The 14,361-nt window shown below is 32.5% G+C and overlaps 2 protein-coding genes across 2 annotated transcripts; both read right to left on the minus strand.

The window, feature by feature from the left end:
• Window positions 1-9,014: 9,014 nt before the first annotated feature.
• Window positions 9,015-10,073, minus strand: LOC133201788 (melatonin receptor type 1B-B-like). Its single transcript, XM_061337590.1, has 2 exons — window positions 9,926-10,073; window positions 9,015-9,739 (listed from the first exon to the last, which is right to left on the minus strand). The coding sequence occupies exons 1-2, from the start codon at window positions 10,056-10,058 to the stop codon at window positions 9,015-9,017; spliced, it is 858 nt and encodes a 285-aa protein (XP_061193574.1). The 5' UTR covers window positions 10,059-10,073.
• Window positions 10,074-12,101: 2,028 nt separating this feature from the next.
• Window positions 12,102-13,668, minus strand: LOC133201549 (melatonin receptor type 1B-A-like). Its single transcript, XM_061337349.1, has 2 exons — window positions 13,286-13,668; window positions 12,102-13,040 (listed from the first exon to the last, which is right to left on the minus strand). The coding sequence occupies exons 1-2, from the start codon at window positions 13,542-13,544 to the stop codon at window positions 12,244-12,246; spliced, it is 1,056 nt and encodes a 351-aa protein (XP_061193333.1). The 5' UTR covers window positions 13,545-13,668; the 3' UTR covers window positions 12,102-12,243.
• Window positions 13,669-14,361: the final 693 nt, after the last annotated feature.

Consider the following 14,361-nt stretch of genomic DNA (forward strand, 5'->3'; position numbering starts at 1 on the left):
ACATGTGAAGTTTGAAAGCCCAAGCACCAACTGTTCAAAAGTTATGGCGAAGGTTAATTTTTTTCAAAAGTAGGTCTTACATCCAAGGTCAAGGTCAAAAGGTCAAAGTTGTTGGTATCCAAAGGAAGACCTTATCACAAGAAATACACATGTGAAGTTTTAAACCCCAAGCACCAATTGTTCAGAAATTATGGCCAAGGTTAAAGTCTCATAAAATTTGCAAAAGTGGGTCAAACTCCAAGGTCAGGGTCAAAAGATCAAATATGATGGTACCCAAAGAAAAGTCTTGTCACAAGGAATACACATTTGAAATATGAAAGTCATACCTCACACCAATCAAAAGCTATGGGCAAGGTTAAAGTTGACAACAGACAAACAGACAGACAAACAGACAGGCAGGACAAAAACAATATACTCCCGGGATCTGTCGGTCCGTGGGCATAAAAAAACTATTCGGCCAGTGATTTGTGAAGGAAATTTTTGTCTGGACTGTGACCGAACATGTAAATATCATCACTCAGACTTTGTGAATGGCGTCTTCAGCTCTCTGTTTATGGATGATATTGAGGAGAGACCTATCAAAAAGCTATACCAGTGACTGAGCTAAAGGTCCTCCTCTCAATTGCATCTTTTTTCTACTATTACTGAGAAAAACTTTTAACTAGCATATCAACTACTAAAAAATGATTAGGCAATGAAATATTATTTAAAAAAATATTTTTATTTAAAATGTCATAAGTATTAAGAAATTTTAAGTTGATAAGTAGAGCAACAATTTTGTTTCGACATGTAAGTAAAAGATCATCTTAAATACAGCAAGTTCACAAGCTCCCGTCCCACGGTTTTCATGGATTAGAGTTAATAAATTTATATATACATGTACATGTATTGAAGTCAATTAACTAAAAATCATATTGGGCCCCGTTAGGAAATTAACACGTACAGCGGCTTTTGATTAATAAATAGTAAATAAAACGATTTTTATCATTAAGAAGCACAGTTTCTTTATAACAATAGAGCCCACAACATGCAATAATCAGAGATCAAGGTATAAGAACAAACTCCTCAGCAATCTGTTCTCATCCTACCAAATGAAATCGTAATGAGATTTCTTAGGGTCCCTGTCAGGAGTAAAAAGACGAGTATGCTTAGATTGATATTTATTGATAAAATCCCTATTGCATCGTGACGAGGATGACGATTCTCTGTAAGAATCAAGATACAATTTTACAAACATACACATAAATTTACATTTACTGATTTTTTTTTTCTTAAGGTCAAGATCTCAATATTGAGAAATGAATTCCTTTGTGCATGAAATGTACGACAGGTCCTTGGTCCCTGATTTATTAACCAAAAAAATTGTTAACTCATGGTTTGAAGAAGCAATGTCAATATGGATGAAGGACTATTTTTTATGGTAATAAGTACATGAAATGTCAATTCGCTACTTTATTGTTCGCAAGATTTTTATTTACAGATGATTAAATTTAATAGCGAGCGCAGCGAGCGGCGAGAAGCGCCGCTCGCGAAGCGAGCTCAATAGACTAACGTGTAAGAACAGAGAAAATTAGGAATGACATATACGTCAGGCAAATTTTAGTGTGAAACCTTCCCAGAATTCCCTCACTACCAGGATTCCATGCGATAATGGCGAATATAAAAATAATATAAAATATAAAACGTTTGCACGTTGCCGAGAGCTTAAAATTCACAAAAAATAATTGCATTTACCCTACAACGTATTTCGTTAAAAATTGCACTAGGCCTGTAGTCTCATTCAACCAGACGCTCGGCTGTCTCCGTAAATTCCGACGCCATGTGACGTCACAGTCTAGACTGCGTCTCGTGCGGTTTGGAAGTGAAGAGGCGGATCAAAGTTTACAGGTGTAAGTTGTGTAAACGTTTTTGATGGTACAAAGTTCTGCGCTCGCCCCAACGGTCAAATCGTAAAACATATTACACATAAATTATAGTAAATTATCTAGATCTCACAGCAAGTATACGTATATAACTTTACAGGTGTATCAATTTTTTTTTACCATGGTTGGACTTAAATCTTTGTTGAACTATTGGCACTTTTCTAGGCTTTTCTGCTCTTCCCTTAGTATCAACACACATAGAAATGTGTGCAGTTATTGATAGAGCTTTTTAGATCCCTATGCCTACTGCTTTGTTAAGTTATCTTTTTTATTTCTACGAAAAATGCTGAGTTTAAAGCTCGACTCATATATAGGCCTGACTGGAACATGCTTCGAATAATATATTATTCACATATGTACGCGATGCAGTTATATTTATCAAGTGTGTTCTGTAGATTTATTTGATACATGAATGAATTCATGAAGTGTCTTCTTCTCAAATTTTATCAGGCTATTCAATAACGTAATAAATGTTAATTTTATCAATTTTTCAGATAAAATTCCAAAATGTACAAATGAAAGTAGACCATTTTTTTAAAAAAAAATGTTTGTGTGCCCTCTCCCGACTCAGGATGAAAAAAACTCGGTAGGTAGTTATGAAAATTTTCCGAGAAATTGTCAAAACTAACTAGTGCTGAATTATCAGAATTAGGCTAAAAGAAGTTAATAAATATTGATACATGTACAATTAAAATTGTTGATGAGTAAACATTGGAATGAATACAGAAAAAAAATATATATTTCTGGAGGTTGAAAAAAGTTCTGTGTCTATATATATATATATATATATATATATATATATATATATATATATATATATATATATATATATATATATATATACATACGAGTTTGTGACCATCTGTCTCAAGGACAGAAAACGTTAGAGAATGTTATTGATAAAGAAATTAAATAAAAACAACTAAGACATATAGCATTACAACTAAAAGCCAAAACCTTATATATTTACAACTATATTTTGTATTTGAGTATAAAATAATGCTGGACCTCTACGAAATGCGTTCGGTCTGTCCAGAGCACTCAGAGAGGCGCACTGTTCAAAACGCGCGTTCATTTTTAGCTCACCTGAGCCGAAGGCTCAAGTGAGCTTTTCTGATCAAAATTTGTCCGTTGTCTGTCGTCGTCGGGTCGTTGGCGTCGTCGTTGTCGTTAACTTTTCACATTTTCATCTTCTTCTCCAGAACTACTTTCCCAATTTCAATCAAACTTGGCACAAAGTATCCTTGGGTGAAGGGGATTCAAGTTTGTTTAAATGAAGGGCCATGCCCTCCTCCAAGGGGAGATAATTACGAAATAGCAAAAAATTAATGGCATTATTGAAAAATCTTCTTCTCAAGAACCAATGGGCAAGGAAAGATGAAACTCATGTGGAATTATTGTCAGGTAGTGTAGATTCAAGTTTGTTCAAATCATGACCCCCGGGGGCAGGGTGGGGCCACAATGGACGATCAAAGTTTTACATAGGAATATATAGGAAAAATCTTCAAAAATCTTCTTCTCAAGAACAGCAAAGCTATGATTGGTCATATTTATGTGGAAGCATCCTCAGGTGATGTAGATTCAAGTTTGTTCAAATCATGACCCTGGGGATAGGGTGGGGCCACAATGGACGATCAAAGTTTTACATAGGATATATAGGAAAAATCTTTAAAAAGCTTCTCAAGAACAGCAAAGCCACTAATTGTCATATTTATATGGAAGCATCCTCAGATAGTGTAGATTCAAGTTTCGTTCAAATCATGACCTCCAGGGGTAGGGTGGGGCCACAATGAAAGTTTAAACTTGTAGAGAAAAAAGTCACAGTCAAAAAATTATGTAAGCATCCTTAGTAGTCTAGAATTAATTTTGTTCAAATCATACCCCCCAGTCCCTTTTAGGGGTAGGTTGGGACCACTTATGCATTTAAGCTTTTCAATACTAAACTGATTTTTCACGTGAAAAGTGGATTGCAATGAAACTGAAGATTGAAATTACTTTAAGCACGAGATATTTTTCATTAATCCTCATTTCGTAAAGGCAAAGATATGAATTCCTATACCAGTGAGAAATTTAGTAAATATCTAATAAATCAGTGCTATCAATTGATTTTTTTTTTTAAATTTCTTCTTTTTCTTTTTGTCTTAATTTTTTGTGATAATAAAGTGATATTTTCCTCTTATGGAAACATCTTACGGAAACTTTTTTGTTATGAAACTTAAAATCGTAGCCCAATACCTATGCATTTTTTTGGTAAAAACATTTTCACTTACCGACAATATTCAATGGGTTTGCAATAAGCGTAACATACAAATCAGAAATTGCTAGGTTTCCGATGAAAATATAGTCCAATGATTTCATCTTGATGGTAGTGCATATTGATACTATAATTAGCACATTCCCAAAAGAACCAAAAATGGTCGCCAGGATTAAAACCACTATTAGAAATATTCCAACCAATGGGGATTCTGTTACAAATTCGAAACGATCCAGTATTCTAGCTTCCGAGAGAGAGTTGGCTGTATAGTTCATTGTCTTGAGGTAAGATCGGTTGCTTATTTGTTGAATGGAAAAGATGTCGATTTTTATCTGATAGAACGAAATATGTTTTTCATTATGTCTCTGACAATACACACGAGTGAACAAAGTATTGATCATTGAGAGCTTGTCCGCTTAATAGAGTAATTCGATCTTACAAAATTTTATGCTTCATTTTGATGGGGAAATCTTATCAACCCATGAAACCTCTTCTTCCACGTTGTGATATAAAGGTTGTACGTTTGTATCACTGTTTTTGATTCTGTGATGTTTAGTAATAAAGTATGTCATCACATAAAAAAATACATTCAGTAAGAAACATTTCACTAATGCTGTCACGAAACACCAGAGATTAAAAGTAACGAACAAGCAATTGTTCTCTGTTCACCGTAAACTACGTCAGCATGACATTTGTTTTCTTTTCTGATCGTCATTCTAAATAATTATGCAGCTAGAGTAGCCTCAACATAAAAAAATAATCAGACTATATATATGAGCAACTATGATTTTTAAAGTTGCATTTAAAATTTTTTTTACAATATTTCAGTCGTAAATTTAGAATTTAAAGTTTTATTTACAGTGTACTTATTTCGGCATGGGAACTACAAAAAATGAACTTTCTGGGTTTTTTTTTATTGTAATTAATTCCTTTAAACACTACTCTTCGAAGATCAAGTTTTGGTCTGATTTCATTAAACTTAATCTATTTGTACACTACATCAAAGCACTATTTTTATAAACAGTTTTTGAATTTAAGGGACAGTGTTGCCATGTAAGCTAGAAATAGAATATTCAAATAAATTTGCTTTCAAAATTTACTCGTCGGCCAGTTTTTGTTGGAGCTCATTTCTTATATATACTTATAGAAAGTTGTATGTTATTATAGGCATAGTATTTTCAAGAACACCTAGACTGCAATAAAAAAAAATATGTTGAATATATTCTATTTATAAATTTCAAAAATGTTTCAATTGCAATGAAGAATGTATCTCTTACTTCTTTAAATTCAGAAAAAAATATTTGTAATTTATTATTCCATTGCAATGTCACGAATGAATGTGATCAGATATATTTGGGGTAAGCTTCTGCTCAAGTTGGATTGTAACATATTGAACTTGCTTGCGATTCAATATGTGCATTAAACTACTAGATATTTTTAAAATTTCATACAGTTTTGGTGTGGTGACAGAATTTTATTACTTTGGTGACCGTCCATGAAGTGGAGGTGCCTGTTAGCGGTATGTAGTCAGAAGAATTTTTCTTCTTCTCTTGGTAATTTCGTCAGAACACAATTAAAGACTTCTGCAGAGCAATTAACTTTGCATTTGATATTGTTCACAATGTATTGCCTGTTTTTGAAAATTTTCCTTAAATGAAAATCCTTACCTGAAACTATTTCACCATGCTGTCTGATTCTTTAATTTGAAAAAAGATTGTTTTAATATACTTTTATTCAGAATTGACATATTATTTAAGTTAAAACCTATAGAGCTGCAGTCTCTTCAGTGATTCGTAGTTGAACCTATTTGTCTTGTTTGAAATAAAGACTACTTCAATATCCCAGTTCTTTTTTCAAAACAACTTTTGATGTAAATAAACTTTGTGTTGCTAGTTTCTGAAAAAATTTCTTTATTTACTTTTAAATTAAAAAAAATCTTCATGATGCATGTCTAAGTTTGTCTGTTTTAATCAAAAAGTAAAGTTATGGATACTTTTCCGTATTTCATTGAAAAATCTAAAGTCCCAGGATGACATTTTATCTACACAAATGCAGTAATCTATTTCAAATCTAAAAAAAAATAGATCATTTCATCAGAGACTTAACTTTACTTATTTTCATGTTATCAATAAAATAATGTAATTTACGTTCCAACAAATAGCAAATAAAATGATTTTTCTTGTAAAAAAAAATACACAATTTATCTTTAACCACAAAACCCAAGATATGCAACAATTAGTCACCAAGGGTTTAGAACAAACACCTGAGCATCTGTTCACACTCTGCCAAATGAAAGTGCTGTTCTCACTCTGCCAAATGAAAGTGCTGTTCTCACTCTGCGAAATGAAAGCGTAATGAGATTTCTTGGGGCTCTAAATTGCCCCGAAAACCGAAAACATCTTATTAATGATTGCATGAAAATATCTTCTCGAGACGTTTTCTTAGCCCGTAAGCCCTAGGGATCATGATGTAAACAAATTGGAATCTGTATTATATGGAGATACCTGATCACTAATTTAGTTAATACATCTATGTTATTAGTAGAAGAACCAATTTGTTTTGTGTTTATTTGTACTGTTATTAAGACTCTGTCCTTAATGCAAAGATAGGGTTTCTATTTGTAGGAGACAGATTGCAGACAATTTCTATGTTATGGTTTAGTTAACAAGCAGCTAAATTAAAAGATTGAGAAATTGATATGAGACGACTCCCAGTTATCGTTACAAAAATGAAATGTTCTTAATCTTTACAAGATCAATCCGAAAACAATATCTTCAAATCTCTTCTTGTAATTTAACTCAAAATATTTTATTATAAATCTTATTTTGAACAAAGATGTGTATTTCAACAGTAAAGGCATTTTTTCTTTAAAGGTTCAAGTTAGCTTTCCTGATCGAAGAGTGTCTAGCGTCTGTCTGTCTGTTTGAAACTTTATCAAATAAAAACCAGCAGTACCACAAATTAGTCGTATTGATATTAAGCAGCTCAATGTAGTGCCGAATCGTATTTGTACAAATTATGGCACTGGATCTAAGGTTGGGTAAAATGTTGATTCGAAGATTTACTTGGGAATATGAAGAAAGTGAAAAGGAAATTTTTTCGAGAACAGCAGGGCAACAATAAATCATATTTATATAGAAATATATTCTATGGTCGTGTGGATTGAAGTTTCTTCAAGAAATGAAGGGGTCGTCGTGGGGCCTGAATGGGGGATCATCGAATTTTATATTATTCTTGTATAGAGAAAAAAATCTACCTTTTCAGAATGGCAAGGCTACATCAGTGAAACTGATATTCTGCATACACATATATTCAAGTTCGGTTAAGCCTTGACACCTTCAGACTAGGGTGAGGTACCAATGTCCCTAATAAAAAATTCTATTAGTTTAGTTTACTATGGTTAATATAGTAAATCAAAGTTATATTTCATTATCTCCAATTCATACGTGCAATTTTTGACATTTAAAGGAAATATTACTTGTATTTTCACATATTGTTTCTAAAATTCTAAAGAGATATTGATGCCTTTAATTGCAAGAAAAGTTCCAGAGTATCGAAGTGTTTACTGTAGTTAACTATAGTAAACTGTAAATAATTATAGTAAATTTTTCATTGGAATACAAAAGGGGGAAAAATGTTCAAAAATCTTTTTGAAGAACAGTGGGGCCAAGGTGAGTTGGGTCAGAGTTGCTGCCCATAGATCTTGTTGACTTTGTGTCACTGAACGAAGAATACTTGTATAAACAAACTATTGATCACAGCTTAGTTTGGTGTCAACAGAATAATTCGATTTGATACATATTGGTTTTTGTTGGAGAATCTCGTCACCTCTTATATCCTCTTCTTGCCCGTTGGCACATACCTCTTTGACATATGTAGGAGTGTCATTTACTTATACATCACGATATCAATGAAATTGCTGTTGATACCATGTTCTTTAGTAATAAAGCCTGTCATCAAAGCAGAAATATTACACTAATGATGTCACGAAACAACAGAGATGAAAGGTAACTCGAACTATGAATCTGTATAACATTTTTTTTTAAAATTTTTATCTTTACTGACTGGTTGTCTTCGAATGCCCTCCCTTCTGTGTAAAGCATTAGCATGATGTATTTTCTCTATATTATTACTAATAAAGATGAAGTTTATAGTTTATGCACATTCTCAGGGGATTAAGCAAAGAGATTAAGAAAGTATAAGCACATCACAGTGGATAGTTCTATGTGTTAAAGGAAATCAGTTGAACATTTAATGATTTCTCCTGATATTTAATTGGATTACTAGTAATACGATTGTACAAACTCTTACTGTCGACCTGTAGAGCTAAATAAAATCAACACATAATTTTTTTTTTTACAAAAATAGAATAAAAATTGTCAAACCTATTTTCAAATGAATTCCCTCTGGTATAAATAATGTAAAAACAGTTTTTTAACAAAGAATATTAATACAGAATTTGTGTGTTGGCAGGGAGTGGGGGTAGGTGGGTAATTTCTATATTTGTCAAAAAATAAGTCTATTCATATTATATAACCTGTCTGCTTCATATCTGAATGTGCACCACAATTTAACACATGTATATGTACTACAATAAATAACAAATTATGGAATTAAATCATGAAATGTATATGTGCAGGTCCTACAAAAAGAAACTTAAGGCATGTACGTTCATACGTAATATTCCGTTTACAAAACAAAGTGGTTGATCACAATTCTCTGTGCCTTTTAAACGTATTAATGAATGATAATTTCCAGTGGTCTTGCAAACCACATCCTTTAAAATAAATTTGGCATGACGAGGATATACAAACGTGAAACCCAGGATCTTCCATAAATCATTCTGGAGCTGGTTGCACCTGAATCCTTTTAATGTTTTCTTTCTTACAAATGTCAAATTTCATCATTGAATTAAAAGCATATTTGAAGTTTTTGTTGGTCATATAGTAAACCAGCCAATTGATGGATGGATGCAAGTGAGCAAACGTCGTGATAATCAAATGTGCTTCATGGGGAAATGTGTCTTGCCTGTCCATTACAATAATAAGTGCATATGGTACCCAACACGTCGCGAAAACCAGGTAAATCAGAAACAAGGTACGAGCGAAGCACATTGACTTTCGTTGCTGGTCGTATGAAGTAAGGTCCATGACTTGTTTGCTACTTTTACGAAATTTACAATAAATACGTAAGTAAAAAAACCCGGTCAGCATAACTGGGATCCAAACAAGAACAATAGAGAATATTACTGTGTAATAGTATGTGGCCATTCGGTCCCAAATGCACTCAAGGCTTTTGCGATCAAAGGAGTGATCTCCAATTCCTGCCAAATTCAACAGGACAAGTAAAATACCAATAAGATAGAGGCCAAAACACATCGCAATACATGATCTTTTTGAAAAAATGTTATTGTAATATTTGCTGTGGCAGGTGAAAATGTAGCGACTGAAGCTCATTAGAGTTATAGAACCAAGGGAATTTATACAGGATATGGTGCACAGATATGCAATTGCTGGACATAGACGCGGATATGAGTGGAAAAACCTTTCTCCTTCCAATTTACCTAGAATAGTAAAAATAAAAGAGTGCTGTTAACTAACTGCATACTTTTCTATGAGTACTATCCAAGAATATTTAAGAGAAACCGAAGCACCAGTGTGTACATGTATTAATTATTCTTAACCATTTTAAAATTTCGATAAATGTGAACACAGGAAAACGTTTAATTATAAATATCAAGCATACTTACTGACAATATTCATTGGGTCCGCAATCAACGTCACATACATGTCTGAAAATGCCAGATTTCCGATGAAAATATACTCATACGATCTCATCTTAATGATGCTGCTAACAGATACTAAAATCAACACATTTCCCATTGTACCAAAGAAAGTAGCCAATATCAAAGTTAGAATAAGAAACACCCCAATTCCTGGGGATTCGGACACAAACTCAAAACGCTCCAAAATTCTTGCTTCCGAAAAAGAGACTGTGTTGTTCATAATAAGATAATGGAAAGGTCTAAAGATCTTAATGCAGAAGTCCCTTCGATGTTCTGAAAACCTTGGGTCTTTTTAACAAGATGTTCAGCACATAGTCCAAACTTCAAGTTACCTGTAGACGTTTGTGTGAACAGAATTCTGACTCTAGCATGTCTGTCTTGATCTATATATACCACATCGTGTATTGGATACCCTCGACTAATACCAAAGCATATCTATCGATATCTTTTCATCGAATGTAATTCATTAACAATTTTTTTTTTCAAAAAATATTATTTTTGATAGAAATAGGTGTAGCAAGGTATGCAATTCTTTACGATACTTCAATTAATCCCATCGTTATTTCATTAAAATGTTCTTGAGCAGATAATTCAAAGTTGTCAAGAAACGCCAAACACTTAAGAACTTTAGAGTGATAGATATATTTGTACTAAAGGACTTAATAATAAAAATGATAAGCTTTAGAATTAATCCGAGATTCGATTTTTAACTCTTAGTAATCAGTATTAATTATCTTAGAGATAAAAAAATTACTTATTTTACCTTTTTATATCTCCTCCAGCGATAGAGAATATATGTAACTAAATTAGAACGGTCAATTATCAAGTTAATGTAAGCAGGATTGTACTGAAATGTACCTTCAAATGTCTCTGCTCAAGGTAAAATATCTTTAAATCACAATTTTTATTTCTTAGTGTTTTTCCTTGCTTCAGAAAATTATTTGAATTTTTTTTAAAAATAAGTTATGCTTTTGAGTTAAAATATTTTCATATTAGATTTAAAACATTCTTCAATTTTAAATACATTAACGGTATCCTAATAGCAGTAAGTAAGAAGTGTTTTTTCTGCCCTTTGCCTTCACGATGAATTGTCATTTTCTGAACGTCCAATGCTAAAGTTTTAAGCCATTCTACTGTCAATTAATAAAGAACCCCAGCTCATTAATATGATTTTGTTATTTTATTAATTTTCGGAGAGGTGAAAAAGTTACTAAATAGAATATACCACACTGGACAAAATTTAAGAAAATCATAAGGGAAAATAAAAAAAATATAATTATATTTCAATTATAGAGATGCTTTTTTTGGTAGAGATTTATGTGTCCTTAAGGGTGTCTGCTAAGTTGTCATCATGTAAGAATACGGTACCACATCCGAGGCTTGGTTTGCTATCATTTTTACGTACGGTAAGCTGAGTTTTTGATTTAGAGGCGATTAATGATATATAATGATTTAGGATTACTCTGTAGTAAAACGAAGAATTATTATATAGATGTCTTTTTAAAAAACAGTCAATATTAGTGATAAAATATATCAACTACGTAATTTGGAGCAACTTTATAGATCCATCCCTGGTTTGCACATAAGAACGATAGACCATTCGTTTTATTATTTACTTCTAAAGCTGTGGATTACAATCCAATCACAGACGTTCACTGCACGTTTCTCATAACAAGATATCCCCTCCTCGGATGGTAAGAACTTAATATATTAAGTCAACCACCTCATCAGCTTAGACAAGAATCCTATTAGAGAAAATTTTATTTTGTTAGGTTTCCAGGAACTGAATGATTAATATGAATATATATATATATATATATATATATATATATATATATATATATATATATATATATATATATATATATATATATATATATATATATATATATATATACGCTGGATTCGTCTAATCTGTTCTTGCTTGATACGAAGTATTTGTATCTTTTGTAGTAAGGATTTTTATATTTTTCAAAGGAAATGAGAAACAATATACATGTACATACATGTATCAATTTCACTAATCATTTTAACTTAAAATCTAAACCCCGCTCACCCCAAAAAGAATTCATTTTTCCTGAACACCTTTCTTGTTAATAAATATATTTGAATAGAAAAAAATAATATCAAGAGACTACACTTTTCAATAAAAATCATTTTTATTTTTCAAACTATAAAATATAATCACACTTGAATTAAAACAAAAGTGCACTGTCCTCGCGTTGATCACAGATAATATGCACAGTCATAGTAAAATATATTTATAGGAAGGAATTGTCACGCTATTCAGTACCTGAAGATGAATGAAAATTTTGAATTTTTGTCAAAATTTCGTTGGATTGTGTTGGTGTCTTCGACATTTCAATCGGTATTTCCTTCTTCTTTCTCTTGCATAAGTCGAAAAGTTTGTTCAACTTAACTAGTTTGTCAAAAGCTTTACGAAATTTTGTGTTGGTGAAATAGTACACTAGCCAGTTGATTGATGGATGCAAGTGACCAAAGACGGTAAGAATCAAGTGTGGCTCATAAGAAAATGTATCATTTCTGTCTATCACTATAATCAAGGCATATGGAATCCAACACAGTGAAAAAATCACGTAAATGAAAAACAATGTGCGTGCAAGGTTAACCGATTTCCTGTTGTGATCTGCGCATGTGACTTCTGTAATTTTCTTCGTGCTCTTGCGAACTGTTACGAATATCTTTAAGTAAAATATTCCCGTAATGATAACTGGAATCCAGACTAAAAGGATTGAAAAGACTACAGTGTAATAATAAGTCGCCATGCGGTCCCATATACATTCAAGACTTTTCCTGTCAAACGAATGGTCTCCAATTCCCGCCAAATTCAAAAGAACAAGCGTAAGACCAACAATATATAAGCAAAAACACATCGCAATGCACGTGCGTTTCTTGAAAATTGTGTAGTAATATTTGTGATGGCAAATAAAAATATAACGGTTAAAACTCATCAACGTTATTGAGCCAAGAGAATTTACGCAAGCCATTGTACAAATGTACGCGATTCCTTGGCATAACCCATCTATGGAATTGAAGAATGGTTCACCTTCTAGTTTTGCTGAAAGAAAAATATACCTTATCAAGACTACTAGCATTCTGATTTAAATTGTCTTAAACGTCTTCCTCTCAACTTTTTAAAATACTTAGAATTATGTTCCACCCTGTAAATGACCAGCAACTTTTTAAATGAAACTGCCACAATGAATTAAGAATGAACTTCTGCTAGCCTACCAAATTAAAATTTTACAAAAGCATTTCCATAGTGTAACATCTCATTCTGGATATAGATTAACACGTACTCACCAATTATGCTCATTGGATCGGCAACCAAAGTCACATACAAATCAGAAATAGCCAAGTTACCGATGAAGATGCATTCTAAAGACTTCATCATCTTACACTTGCAAAGAGATACTAATATAAGTAGATTTCCAAATGCCCCAACTAGCGATGCAAATATCAAAACAATTAGCAGGAAGACCCCAACCGCCGGGGATTCTGACACAAACTCGTATCGATCGAACACCCTGGGCCCGGGTGTTAAGGCGATTGATTCGTTCATCTTGATGGTTGTTAATTATTTTTCAATATAAAAAGTTATCCTTCTAGAACGATTTTAATGAAATCCAAATGTATAATAACTATAACTTAAGGCCGCTTTAATTGTTCCAAATGTGTCTTCTCTCGAACTCCAAGCTATGAGGTCGACGATCTCTCATTATTTTATTTTTATGACCTCACCTTTTTTTATATCGTAAAAGGATTGGCTTTATCTAAAGGGTATTTATTAAATAATTACAGTAAAAATTTCCAGTTTCACAGGAAGCACAAGAGTCCTTAACCTGCTTGGAATAAGAAGGTTATTTGTTTGTATACTATCAATGTCAAATGCGCAGTGGAAAAATATCACGTTATCTATGGTACAGATGGTCAAAGGTCTTGTAACGGTAAAGACAACATCATGTTTACTAAGGAAGTTTTTATCTACATTTTCTAGAAATTATTTCTGCGTATTTTGCAATTCATATATTTGAATTTGGTTTCTTATCTTGTATAATTATTTATTATTCTCTTTGCGTCTCTCTCTCTCTCTCTCTCTCTCTCTCTCTCTCTCTCTCTCTGTGTGTGGTGTGTGTGTGATATACACGTCCAGGCTGAGGAGCTTCATGAGTATGAAGAGACCGCTGCCCTGGGAAAAGAAGATTTTAAAGTTTAATCATTCATTAATCGATAAAATTGTTAATATGATATCTCTTGAAAGAGTAATGTTTGATTTGTTTCCGGAAATATTTCTGTTGACAACTTGTCGTAGATTAGGTTTAAAGTAACAAATAATTAAGCTGTGTTAAAAAGACAACTGATGTAAAAGTGAGTACAAA

Source organism: Saccostrea echinata, unplaced genomic scaffold (assembly GCF_033153115.1).
Source record: "Saccostrea echinata isolate AGI-Se365-2 ecotype Australia unplaced genomic scaffold, CSIRO_AGI_Sech_v1 ptg000045l, whole genome shotgun sequence".
Lineage (NCBI taxonomy): Eukaryota > Metazoa > Mollusca > Bivalvia > Ostreida > Ostreidae > Saccostrea > Saccostrea echinata.